The 12,239-nt window shown below is 48.2% G+C and overlaps 2 protein-coding genes across 4 annotated transcripts in view; both read right to left on the bottom strand.

The window, feature by feature from the left end:
* Positions 1-675: 675 nt before the first annotated feature.
* Ephx3 (epoxide hydrolase 3) lies at positions 676-4,812 on the bottom strand. Its single transcript, XM_057781989.1, has 7 exons — positions 4,402-4,812; positions 4,166-4,251; positions 3,649-3,806; positions 3,377-3,505; positions 1,236-1,339; positions 1,006-1,142; positions 676-904 (listed from the first exon to the last, which is right to left on the bottom strand). Exons 1-7 carry the CDS (start codon positions 4,810-4,812, stop codon positions 676-678), a joined length of 1,254 nt encoding a protein of 417 aa, XP_057637972.1.
* Positions 4,813-9,393: 4,581 nt separating this feature from the next.
* Positions 9,394-12,239, bottom strand: part of Brd4 (bromodomain containing 4) — a 78,758-nt gene continuing 75,912 nt past the window's right edge. For all 3 annotated transcript variants that reach the window (XM_057789020.1, XM_057789039.1, XM_057789029.1), the window contains one exon: positions 9,394-12,130. In XM_057789020.1, the coding sequence (XP_057645003.1) occupies positions 12,062-12,130 (69 nt within the window). In that variant the 3' untranslated portion in view covers positions 9,394-12,061. The remainder of the gene's footprint in view (positions 12,131-12,239) is intronic.

The raw sequence follows: 12,239 nt of genomic DNA, 5'->3' as shown, positions 1-12,239 counted from the left end.
ACCTTCCACAAGAGCAACAAATACTCTTAACCCCTAAGTCACCTTCCCAGAGACACTGTATTTTTCATAGTAAATGAAACTTCATTTTCGCTAGTTAACATTTAAATTGAAGTATCCCTGTAGGTTAGGAAGAAATTGGATGCAGACGGTGGTGATGGTGCATGCCTTTAATCCAGCACTCCAGAGGCAGAGGCAGGCAAATGTTTGAGTTCAAGGTCAGCCTGCTCTACAAAGTGAGTTCCTGGACAGCCAGGGCTACACAGAGAAATTCTGTCTCAAAAAACAAAAAAATAAAAAATAAATAAATTGCATGCACTATTGAATAAGCCCTAAGCTGCAGACTGGAGGTGGAAAATCAGATAGAAAGGTTAGAATTTGGGGTTTGTGAAGCGACTGAGGAAGGAACACTTTGGAAAGGTGAGTCCCATCAACTAACTCCATAAGGGAGAAGCATTCCTGGCTGCCAGAGTCCAAGTGGTTTCTCACACATGCAAACACCTATGCTATGTGTGAGGCAGAGCACCCATAGTTGCTTTTTGTGTGCAATGCAGGAGCCATTTGCTGTGGGTGAGCTGGGAGTCCATTCTGTGCAGACACTGCAGACTCTCAGGTACACAAGGATGTGGGTACGTGATCCCGCATGTATCATGTATCTGTTGGGCTGGGGAGCAGGGGCTACTCATCCAGCAGGTCTTGCAAGAAGGCCCACATGTACTGATGCATCTCCTGAGGATGGCTCTGTGGAATCCAATGCCCACTGCCTGGCAGGATGTGGCTTTCCAGCCGACCCGGCACAAAGCGACTACCAATGGCTCCCACAAGCCCCTGCTGTAAGGTGTGGTCTTTCTCCCCCCACAGCAGCAGTGTGGGCGTGGACAGTTCTTGGGGCTCCAGGGGGAAGTTCCTGTGGCCAAGATAGACAATTAGAAAGATGAATGGCTACCCTCGGTTTTTCGTGGGAGGGGGTGGGACTCTCCTGAGCTTCTCTCTTGGGTGTAGCCTTACCTGAACACGTTCCGATAGTAGTTGATGGGCCCAGTGAGGCCTCCAGGTTGTGAGAAGTGATAAAGGAAAGCTTCGAGTTCACAAGGGGTGAGACGCGGGATGCCCGTCTTGCGGTCAGTGAAAACGGCTTTTAAAATCTGGGTGTACACAGTAGAGTGCCGGTTTCAGTGTCCGGCCTTCTCAACCCCAATCTGCTATCCCCCATTCCTAGACCTCAGCCCTCACTGCACCTGGAAGTCGGACAAAGATAATAACGTCTCTGGCAGCCAGGGGAGCTGGAACAGGAACATGTAGTTTGATCGGAATAACTGGCCAATGTGACGGGTTGAGTATTCTGGGAAGAGCGTAAAAGATGTGAGGTCTGGGCTTGAGATAGCCCTGTGATCCTATACCCTTACGCACCCAGCTCAGGCACACAGGCGTCTAGAGCACCACTACTGCTGGTCTATCTGTGAAGATGCTAGTCAGGTACTGCGAACACTCTGGCCAGGTACTGACCTACCAAGCTGTCTTTACAGCTGCAGAACAGGCAAAGCTGGAGCCATGGCTCAGTGTTTACAAGTGCTTGCTGCTTTCCCAGAGGCCCTAAGAGTACTCATATTGGGTGGCCTGTAACTCTAGCTCCATGGAATCTAATGCCCTCTTCTGGCCTCCATGGCACTCCTGTACACACACACACACACACACACACACACACGAGAGAGAGAGAGAGAGAGAGAGAGAGAGAGAGAGAGAGAGAGAGAGAGAGAGATGGGGGAGCGGAGGGAGAAACAGAGAAAGATAACAAAAATAACTCATTAAAAAGAACAGGCAGTGGTAACGCACACCTTTAATCCCAGCACTCAGGAGGCAAAACCAGGTGGATCTCTGAGTTCAAGGCCAGCCTGGTCTACAGCACAAGTTCCAGGACAGTCAGGGCTACACAGAAAACCCTGTCTCAAAAAAGCAAAAACAAACAAAGAAACAAAAAAGAATGGAGTGCCTCCCTCTGCAGCTCCTGAGTGCCCCCAGAGATACCTGCAGGCTTCCCCTGCTTAGGCCTGGACACCTGCTTCACCCAGTAAACATTTATTGAGCACCTACTGTGTACCAGGCTCCTGCAGAAAGGGATAAAAGGAGACAGATACCCAACACAGTAAAGATTTCAGTGCTATTCCAGGTAAGGTATGGGGTGTAGTTCAGTGTAGAGTAGTATGTGATTAGCAATCTTGACGTGCTAGATTCTGTTACCTCCCCTTCCACCCCCACACCATCTAACCAGTAAAGGCCAAGTGACAAAAGACATTAGGTGGCCAGAGAGGGCACCTGACTCTGTTGTGGTTGGTTGATGAGTTTCCTGTGTCTCTGCTGTCAAAAGACATCAGTGCTGGGTGTAGAGGCACAGGCATTGATTCTAGCATTCAGGAGGCAGAGGCAAATGTCTCTCTGTGAGTCTGAGACCAGTCTGGCTCATAGCAAGCTCCATGCCAGCTAAGGCTACATAGTGTGACTCCTTTGTCAGAAAGAGAGGGAAGGGGGTTGAAGAGACAATATCGTTGCCTTTACCTCAGTTTCCCTCTGCTGGAACATGAAGCTAACAGCACTTTTGTAACCTCAAGAGCCTTGTAAAGTGACTCCTGCAAGTTTATCATAGGCAACTGGCAGGCAGGGGTTGACCACCCTCATCCCCCCCATTTTTTTTTTCTTTTTTGTATTTTTAAGACTGGGTATTTTTGTATACCCTTGGAACTAGCTCCATAGAGCAGGCTGGCCTTGAACTCACAGAGATCTGCCTGCCTCTGCCTCCCAAGTGTTAGGATTAAAGGTGTGCACTTGGATTCTTTGAACAGCAAGCGCACTTCCCTACTGAGCTCTCTTTCCAGCCCCGCCCCCGCCAGTAATAGGCGTATGTTAGTATAGCCAGCTCCACAAACTTCCTTCATTTGCAAAATTGCTAAAATTATTGTGCTAATTACTTTCAGTTTATGTGTAGAAAGTGTACAAGATGATTGAATTAATTTTATGCTTAGATTTAGGCTCTAGCAACAAGTTATCTTCTTATATGTGTAAATACTGTAAAATAAAACAAAATACAAAATCAGAAACACTCCTGACTGGGGCGTCCTCTCCCTCCTCTCTCTCTCTTTCCCTCCCTTCTTCTCTTTCAAAACATTGGAGATTACATCCAGGCCCTCTAATATACTAAACAAATGTCCATATGCTCCAGCCCTAGTCCAAAGCATTTTGTTAGACTCACCTCCAACCTGGAAGTGCTCAAGAAAAAATGTGTGTTGTTCCTAAGGGTACTCTCATTTATTTCAGTCCCTGACATGGTGATAGGTCCCAGATACGTACCCTGGCACTGAGGCATATCCCAACACTCCCAACGCACCTTGGAACACCGACATAGGAGGTCCACTGACCACAACCATCCGCTCCACTAGAGACGGGAAGTAGATGGAAAAATTCCAGGCAAGAACAGCCCCCCAGTCATGGCTCACAAGGATACACTTGGAGTACCCTGAGGAAGTAGGGGGCACAGACACGATGGTGTAAGATGTAGTAGGGGTGAGGCAGAAGTATGGGAGTGGGTCCCAAAAGGGGCAAAGATGAGGAGATGAGGGGAGGGGAGAGGCCTCTCCTGAGTTGGGCACTGACTCATACCCAGGCCTAGAATGACATCTTTGATATCAGCCAACAGCAGGTCAACAGTATAACAATCCACATCCTTTGGAGCATCAGAGGGGCCATAACCACGCAGGTCAACAGCTACCACATGGAAACGGCTCTGAAACTCCCGAAGCTGGTGGCGCCAGGAGAACCTGCCCGGTGAGGGAGTTTGGAGTTGAGTCAGCCGCCTGCAGGATGTACCTCCTACACCTGGCAGATACCTTGAGTCACCCCACATTTCTGCTCTGGACTTCTTAGAAAGGAAATGGGGGAGTCCCAGGCAGAGAGGCCCAAGGCCACCTCCCCTTCAGCAACCCTCTTGTTCAATCTCTCCAGAGGGATAACCAGCCCCCTCTGGGCCAGCATCTAGATCCCTTTGCACTCCATGTGGATTTCATATGCTCTGCACCCCCATGGCTACTCAATCCCGTTGGTTCCCATTTCCTAAGTAAACCGTGGTCAGAACTCTACCCAGTCCAGGGAGCACCAGAACCCAGGGACCCAGACGTACCAGTTTTCTGGGAAGCCATGCAGAAACAGCATGAGGGGCCCATTGCCACGACCAGCGGAGACATAGTGAAGCCGCAGACCCGAACTCTGCAGGAGGGCCCAATCTAAGTAAGAACTGAGGAAGGTAAGGGAGCTTCCTTCCTAGATGAGCCCCGAGATCGATTTGGATTCGACGTTTCAACCCCCTTTCTTCATTCTGCATCCACCCCACAAAACCTGCCTCTAAGAGGCACTCACCCTAAGGGTCAGAAAGCAGTGCTGGCCCAGAGTGGGGTCTCTTAGGCAGTCCGGCACCGACAACCGCTGGCGGCCGCGACAGCCCCGGCGGGGGCGGCACAGCACGTTGGTGAGCGCGATGCAGCTGTAGATGACCGCGGCCACCAAGGCAGCCAAATACACCAGGCTCATCACTAAAGCTCGCAGCAACTTCAGCGAGAGGCGTGAGGGCGCCAACAGCGCCGTCACCACAAACTCCGGCATGTCTTCGCGCTCGGGGACGACGACAGAGTCCTGGACGGAAGACTGAGCCGGGGGTGCTGGCTCCGGGGGCCCACCGCCTTTGTTTTGGGATCCCACTGTGCTGTCCGGCGCTGCGGGACCCGCTGAGGAAGCAGGTGACCCGCTGGGGCAAAGACTGCCACCGCACATGACTCACTCCGAAGTGGCAGGTGAACTACCTGGGCCGGATGAGACTCTTAAGGATGAGGGGGTGGAGCCTAAGAGGACCTGGTTTCTGTGGTTGGGGAGGAACTTGGGGGGAAAGAGGGACCGTGGGCGGCGCCCTGGGACATCTTGAATGAAGTTTAAGACAGGAACAGGGGATTAAAATGATTCCCGTAGCAGGCGGAAGTGTCTAGAGCCTGGAGATGATTCAGCAGGTAAGGGCCACCCAAGTTTCATCCCAGGGAACCACACAGTGGAAGGAGAGACCTGACCCTCACAACTTGTCCTCTGTTCACACTCATGCTGCAGCACGTGCACCCCTCGGTGCTTTAATCTCAGCTCTCGGGAAGCAGAAACAGACAGATCTCTGAGTTCGAGGGCAGCCGCTTAGCAAGTTCTAGACCGGTCAGGGCTACATTAAAAAGCGAACGAACAACAAACAAACAAAACCAGGAACTGGCAAGACTCTAAAGAAAGGAGAAGTGAAGCCTGGAGGAACAGAGGCAAGCGCCCTGTGGGGTGGGTGGATCCTTGAGCGAAGGGAAGTGGCATATCCAGGGTGGGTAGACCCAATTTAGTCCAGATGCCCCGAATGGGTGAACGGCGTGGTTTATGAAGGTGGAGGAGGAATTAGGCGGAGTCTGTATTTGGATGAGAAAGACGGAGGCTGGGCTTGATGGCTTGGGTAAAGGCCAGACCCAAGAACTGAAATTTGTTCTGGAGCTGGAAAGGGGCCGGAAACATGAGTGTGGATCAAATCCAGAAGCGGAAGGCCAGACAACGTTATATAGCTGGGAGTAGTAGGCAGGTGTGGGCAGGAGTCGTCTCCCCGTGTATTTCCCAACACTCCCCAAGCGAGAGGGCGCGACATTCCCTTGACCTGGTCTGAATGTACCCACCAGTGCTTTACCTGGTTCCGTTGGTTTAGAAAGTCCGTCGATCTACACGACTGTGATTGGATAGCAGTGGCCATTGATTTCTAAACGACAGGTGGGGCCTAGGTGTTAAACAGCGGGTGTTGAGGTGCAGGCTCTGTAGGTGGCAGACAACCATGGGCAGACCCTGCCTCCCGGAGAACTGGAAGCTGGAGCTAGCCTGGGCAGACTGGGTCACTGGGGCTCTGCTTCAAAGAGGAAGCAGGGCAGTACCAGGTATGAGTCGTATCTCAGCAAGAGGCTAGCTTCTTTTGCAACCTTTCCCAAGATCCTTGACTATTTTAGGAACACCCATTATTTAACCCTTATAGAAACCTGGTACTTTAGGTAGCATTATCATATTCTCACATTAGATTATGAACCTGAAATTCAGGGATGAGGTCATTTTGCAGCAACCTAGGACGACATAGAAGCAGCAATCTGTGCTTCATTCAACACTAAGGCCACTGACAAGATTTCAGATTTCTTCTGGTCGTTATTTAGGTATCAGAGAAATACTGGTTATTTAGAAAGATGCACTTCCGTGCTGCTTCTGTTACTGTGGTACTAGTGACAGAGTCCAGAGCTTTTGTTCGTGCGGGGTAAGCACTTCAGCAGGGAGCTTCACCCTTAGCCTTAAAAAACTTGATTGCTGGCCGGTCGGTGGTAGCACATGCCTTTAACCCTAGCACTCTGGGAGGCAGAGGCAGGCAGATCTCTGTGAGTTCAAGGCCAGCCTGGTCTACAAGAGCTAGTTCCAGGACAGGCACCAAAAACTACAGAGAAACCCTGTTTCGAAAATTAAACAAACAAACAAAAAACCCAAAAAACTTGATTGCTATTACTCAGTCGTTAAAAAAAATTGCAGGCATGAAATTTGTAGGCAAATGAATGGAACCAGGAAAAAAAATCACCTTGAGTTAACCCAGACTTAGAAAGATAAATATGGTATGAGTTCACTTAAATGCGGGAATCAACCATTAAATATGATAACCAGCCTACAATCTGTAGACCCAGAAAGGTTAGGTATAGAGAAAGGATCTAGGAGGAAACATGGATCTCCCTGCGAGGGATTTTAGAATAGGTTTCATGTGGGGATATGTGGGGATCGGAACAGGAGGATCAGGTGGGGAGGGGAAACAGGGTTGAGAGAGGAAATGGGGGAGAGATAGCTGGAATTGGGCATTTATGGGATGGTATGGAAACCTAGTGCAGTGAAAACACCCTAAAATATAAGGTGATTCTAATGAGGCCGCCTAAAAATAGGGGATACGAAGTCCCAGCTGGCCATCTCTTGTCACCAACGGGGGTTCCAGTATTGGGGGTCCTATGGGAATCCCCAAACAATCCAGGCTGTTGCTAAAACAACTCACTGAACATGGAGAAACAGAGATGGTGCTCGCACGGAGCCTTCATCCCTATATTCTAGTGTCTTTGGCGTGGGAAGGTACTCTGCAGGTTATCAATGCCTTATTCAGTTATCATCACAGAAGCTTCCTCCTGCAGCTCATGGAGCAGATGCAGAGACAGAGTCCTTGGAACATACAGCTCTAAAGGGGAGGTCTCTATCAAATCCCTCCTCTCAGAGCTCAGGGAACCCCTTCCTCAGTGGTTCCTCTGTGGAAAGGAGTCAGAAGGGATGGAGGACACCAGGAGAACAAGGCTCCCATTTGAACTCAGAGACTGATGCAGGAAGTGTAGGACCTGCATAAGTCTGCCCAGGTTTTCCAGGTATATAGCTTTCAGCTTAGCATTTTTATGGGACTTCTGAGTGTAAATTTTTTTTTTCTTGTTCGTTTGGTTTTTTGAGTCTGTGTAGCCCTCACTGTCCCAGAACTTCCTTTGTAGATCAGGCTGGCCTTGAACTAATAGATTCCTCTGCCTCTGCCTCACAAGTGCTGGGATTAAAGGCCATGTGCCACCACAGCCCCAGCTGGGTCTCTGATTTTTTTTGTTGTTGTTGTTTTTTTGAGACAGGGTTTCCCTGTGTAACAATCCTAGCTGTTCAGGAACTAGCTCTTGTAGATCAGGCTGTCCTCGAACTCACAGGGATTCACCTGCCTCTGCCTCCCAAGTGCTAGGCTTAAAGGCATGCACCACCATCGCCAGGCCAGGGTTTCCGATTCTTGTGCCTGCTCTTGGGGCTTTTTCCTTCTGCTGGGTTGCCTTGTCCAACCTCAGTCTTTTAGAAATTTGTTCTTTTCTAATGAGAGACAGAAAGGAAGAGGATCCAGGAGAGGGGAGATGGGGCAAAACTAGGAGTAGAGGAAGGGAAAATTATAATTGGAATTCACCCCCTTTACTAAAAAAGAGTATGTTTTCAATAAAGGGGGGGGGGCAATTACTATTTATTATTATTTTTTGTTTCCAGACTGACTCTTGCAATTATGTATTTTAGGATGGCTTACAATCTCCTCCTCTTCTGGCTTTATGAGATTATAAGGCATAGACGATCTGTACCCAAATTTTTCAAACAAGTTTTTTTTTTTTTTTTTTCCTGAGTGTTTCTGTGTAGCTCTGGAGCCTGTCCTGGAACTCACTCTGTAGCCTCAAATTCACAAAGATCTGCCTGCCTCTACCTCCAGAGTGTGCCACCACCGCCCAGAGAGACAAGATCTTATAATCCTCTTATGCTTTAGCCTCCTGAGAAGCCATAGATGCCTAAGTGACTAGTTCTTAGGGGACAGGGTCCTATAGACCCTAGAGCTGGTTTCAATTTAGAGAATGATCAGAACTTCTGGTCCTCCCTGCTTGTTCCTGAGTGTTACAATTACAGGGATGCATCACCACCTCTGGCTTGTGTGATGCTGCAACTCAACCTAGAACCTCTTTCATGCTAGGCAAGCACGCTACCAGCTGGGCCACACTCCCTTCTAAGTGGCTAGTTATACATTTACCATCTTGGAGCATTGTCTATCAAGTCACTTTTTCATTTTTTGGTTTTTCGAGACAGGGTTTCTCTGTAGCTTTAGGGCCTGTCCTGGTACTAGTTCTTGTAGACCTGGCTGGCCCTGAACTCACGGTGAGCTGCTTCTCCTGGCATTAAAGACGTGTACCACAACCGCCCGGCTTATCAAGTCACTCTCAGCATTTAGTGGACAAGGCTCTTCACTTTTCTATACTTCTCACAGTTACACGCTTTATCAAACAGGACTCTAAACAGTATTATTTATTCTACCCAAGGATGATTAAACCCGTGGCAAACGGCCATAAACATTGTTTGGCCTCAGTAAACAATGCACTTGAGCAGAATTACACGTCTTTATTGTTTTTAGACTTTACTATCCTTTCTTTTCTCACATGATTAACTAGTATTGTTTTTTGAGGGAGGGGGAACAGGCTGGTCACCTCACATTTTGCCTGCCTCCACCACTCCTGCGTGTTGCAATTTAAGTGTGAACCACCACCACACCTGGCTAACTTTGGTTTCTTTAATACTCCATAAAATCAATTATCTCACATAAGTGTTCCCAGGATCTCTCCTGAGCATCTGACTTGGCTCTTTGACTGATAGGCATCTGAGAACTTCCCTTCATTGAACTCCATACTATACAATCTTGTCTCTAAACCCCAATTCACCTCCATTTTCCAATTCTACACTCAAAAAGACATCAGTAATCACAGGAGGGTAACTTTATATTCAGTACAAATGTTTATTTTTGCAATGAGAACTGCACAAAAAAAACCCTTTAGTATATAAGTGAAAAGTCTACGAATTCCCTTCTACAAATGTCTAAAGTATTTTAATACAAGATTCACTGACATAATTATTGGCCAAGCAACCCGTGCATACAGTACATTAGGGGCTTGTACACACCTCTTATTCTTGTATAGGACTAAAACTGTAAGAAGGATTTGAAAATGGTCAGAAATTAAATAGATCCCAGTTCTAATTACAACCCAGTTAGAGGAACACCTATCAGGAAGGTGTGGAGGTCATGTAAAACTTGAGCAAGAACGTACAGATAAATCATTTCCCCCAGCTCAAAAGTGGGGCCCAGCATGGGGAAATCATCTCAACGAGAGAAAACACGAGTGGGATGTGGTAGAAACCTCAGAGGACCAGAACACCATTGTTCCTGCACAGTAGTATATGAAACGCTTGGAAGGGGATAGGACCTTAAGGATAGGGAGGTGAACACTGGCTAGGTACCCTAACTGTGCCCTACACTGAGGTTTGGCCTTTCTGGTTGAGGGGTCCAAGGTATGGATTAACAGTGCTAGAAACATTTCAACTTGTCTCTGCATACATATATTTATCTTACATCTTAGGGACTGTTCTTGGGTGCCACCCATGCCTTGTAGCTGGGGCATGTGTGAACAGGTGAGCACAAGGCAGCAAAGCCATCTGGAGGCTTTCTCAGCAGAAATGTGTTGATATGTGGGGATACAGAGATCCTATGTGGAGGGAATGTACACTTACCTAAGAGTATCTGGTTAACCCTGAGCTTAAATCAAATTAGAAGTTAGGTAGAGGCAAGCACGGTGGGAAAAGTGGCCCAGATCCTTGCGTGAAGAGGTGACCAGGATGTAAAAGGGCCCTCAGTCAGAGTGTAGTCTGGATATTGGCCAAGGTATCACTGAAGCCCATCACCACCTAGTTCAGGTATTGACAGGGTTTCTGGCTCCCTGTTACAGCTTCAGTTTGTCAGGAAACTGAGCCCAAGCAACTCCTGCCCAGGAAAGGAAAGACCTTCCAATGGAGAGGGGCTCAGTGCTCACTGTTGGTAAATCTTATGCAAAGGTACCTGGGGACCTGGGCCTAGCCTAGCAAACTAGAAAACCTAGTTGGTTCACAAAGAAATGTCAGGGAGACACCAGCATTAAAAAAGAGAGATGTGTTTATTCCATGATCAGTACAGACCAAATGCATATTTCACCATATGAAAGTCAAGCCAGTCAGTGACTCCAGAGTTTGGCCAACACCGAGGCACCAGCACTGTGGTGTAGAGTGGGTTCTCATGGCACATGTAACCTCACCAGGGGCTCCAATTTAAAAAAAAAGGGGGGGGGGGTGCAGCCCACTGGTCTAACCAGGTGCTAGATGGGGAGCTTCTGCCTCAGTCTGCAGCCCCCCGTGCCTGGGGCCCACCTCATCCCCAGGCTCTCCCTTTCTTGGTAAAAACAAACAGATTTGACATAAAAAAAAAAAAAAAACAAAAAACAAAAAACAAAAACAAAGAAGTCAACAAATAGAGGGAGAGGAAAAAAACTGCAGCTTTCTGGTTTTATAATTAAAAATAAGACTAATAAAGTTTGAAACTGAATACAAGTAGGATTTTGTTTTGTGTGGGTTTTTTGTGAAGTTTTTTGTTTTTGTTTTTTTTTTTGGTTGCTTTTTTTTAACACCAGTTTGGTGGAGTCACCAACAAACTTCAAACAAAGATATGCCAACTATGTTCACTATACAGTACAGCCACGGTCACACACTACCCACAGCGCGGTGGGAGCCGCCACTCAATGAGGAGACGATCACACCATTTCGGAGATAAGCAGTGCCACTGTGTCTGAAGGAGAAGAGAGAATTAAAAATAAAATAGAATTCAACAAAAAATATATATATATAGGGAAAAAAACAAAACAAAATCAGAAACACAGGTGGGAAGGAACTGACTTTGGTTGGTGGCCTTACTCCCCAGGTGAGGTCTGTCCATATATGTGAACAGTCACCTCTATCTGAATTGCCATGGACACACACACACTTCCATGACACTATTCCCTTTTGCACAAGCGAACACTTATTATAGAGAGCGACTCTCAATTAAAGGCTTGTGGGGGGAGGGGAGAGGGTCTGTTCAAGGCAAAGTCAGTGCCAGCAAGGGGGTGGGCCAGTGCCTTGCCGTTCCAGTCCACACAGGCTTGCCCTGGCCTCCTGGGAGTGGGCAGCGATGGCTGGGGTGTGAAAGACTCCCAACGGGTAGGACGTCACGAACGTCATGTTCTCAGGGACAGAAAACCAGTCATGGTGGCGGCAGCAACAATGTCCTGTGTATACTGTGTAGACATTTGGCGCAGAGAAGGGCCTCTGCCCCGCAAGCGGGGACGCAGGCCTTGGGTCCAGCCGGCACTTGACTCATTGAGGCGTGCTCTGAACTGACGTCCTCTGAGGGGTGGCATGTGGTAGGACGTCTGTCCGACTGGCTGTAAGGCAGATGGGCTCTGTGATCCTCAGCTGCCCGTCAGGCCTGCCCCGGGCATAGCATGCAGGAGAGCCAGGCCCAGAGACACCTCTGGCCGCTGCTACTGCTTCCACTGCTGCCCCTAACACTATGGAGAGTCAGTATTTTTGCCAGAAAAAGGCAGAAGTCACCTAGGTGCTCTCAGAAAAGATTTTCTTCAAATATTGACAAAAGATCACTCTGGAAATTCATGTCAATTGTAGCTGCCATCTGGAGGGGAAGAAGAAGGTAGAAGTGAGTTTGGGATACACTGTTCCACCAGGTGCTGTTCCCTCATACCCACCCTGGTCCTTTCAACCCGTTTCAAACCCAGGTGCCA

The sequence above is a fragment of the Chionomys nivalis genome, chromosome 1 (assembly GCF_950005125.1).
Source record: "Chionomys nivalis chromosome 1, mChiNiv1.1, whole genome shotgun sequence".
Taxonomy (NCBI): domain Eukaryota; kingdom Metazoa; phylum Chordata; class Mammalia; order Rodentia; family Cricetidae; genus Chionomys; species Chionomys nivalis.
Note: the sequence above shows the minus strand (reverse complement) of the source record. Positions and strands in the feature narration are given on the sequence as shown.

Coding starts and splice junctions, on each gene's coding strand:
- Ephx3 (XM_057781989.1), bottom strand. CDS start 4,812: ATGTGCGGTGGCAGTCTTTGCCCCAGCGGGTCACCTGCTTCCTCAGCG. Junction 3,506..3,648: donor AGATGTCATTCTAGGCCTGG/GTATGAGTCAGT, acceptor CTACTTCCTCAG/GGTACTCCAAGTGTATCCTT. Junction 1,340..3,376: donor TCCTATGTCGGTGTTCCAAG/GTGCGTTGGGAG, acceptor CGCTCTTCCCAG/AATACTCAACCCGTCACATT.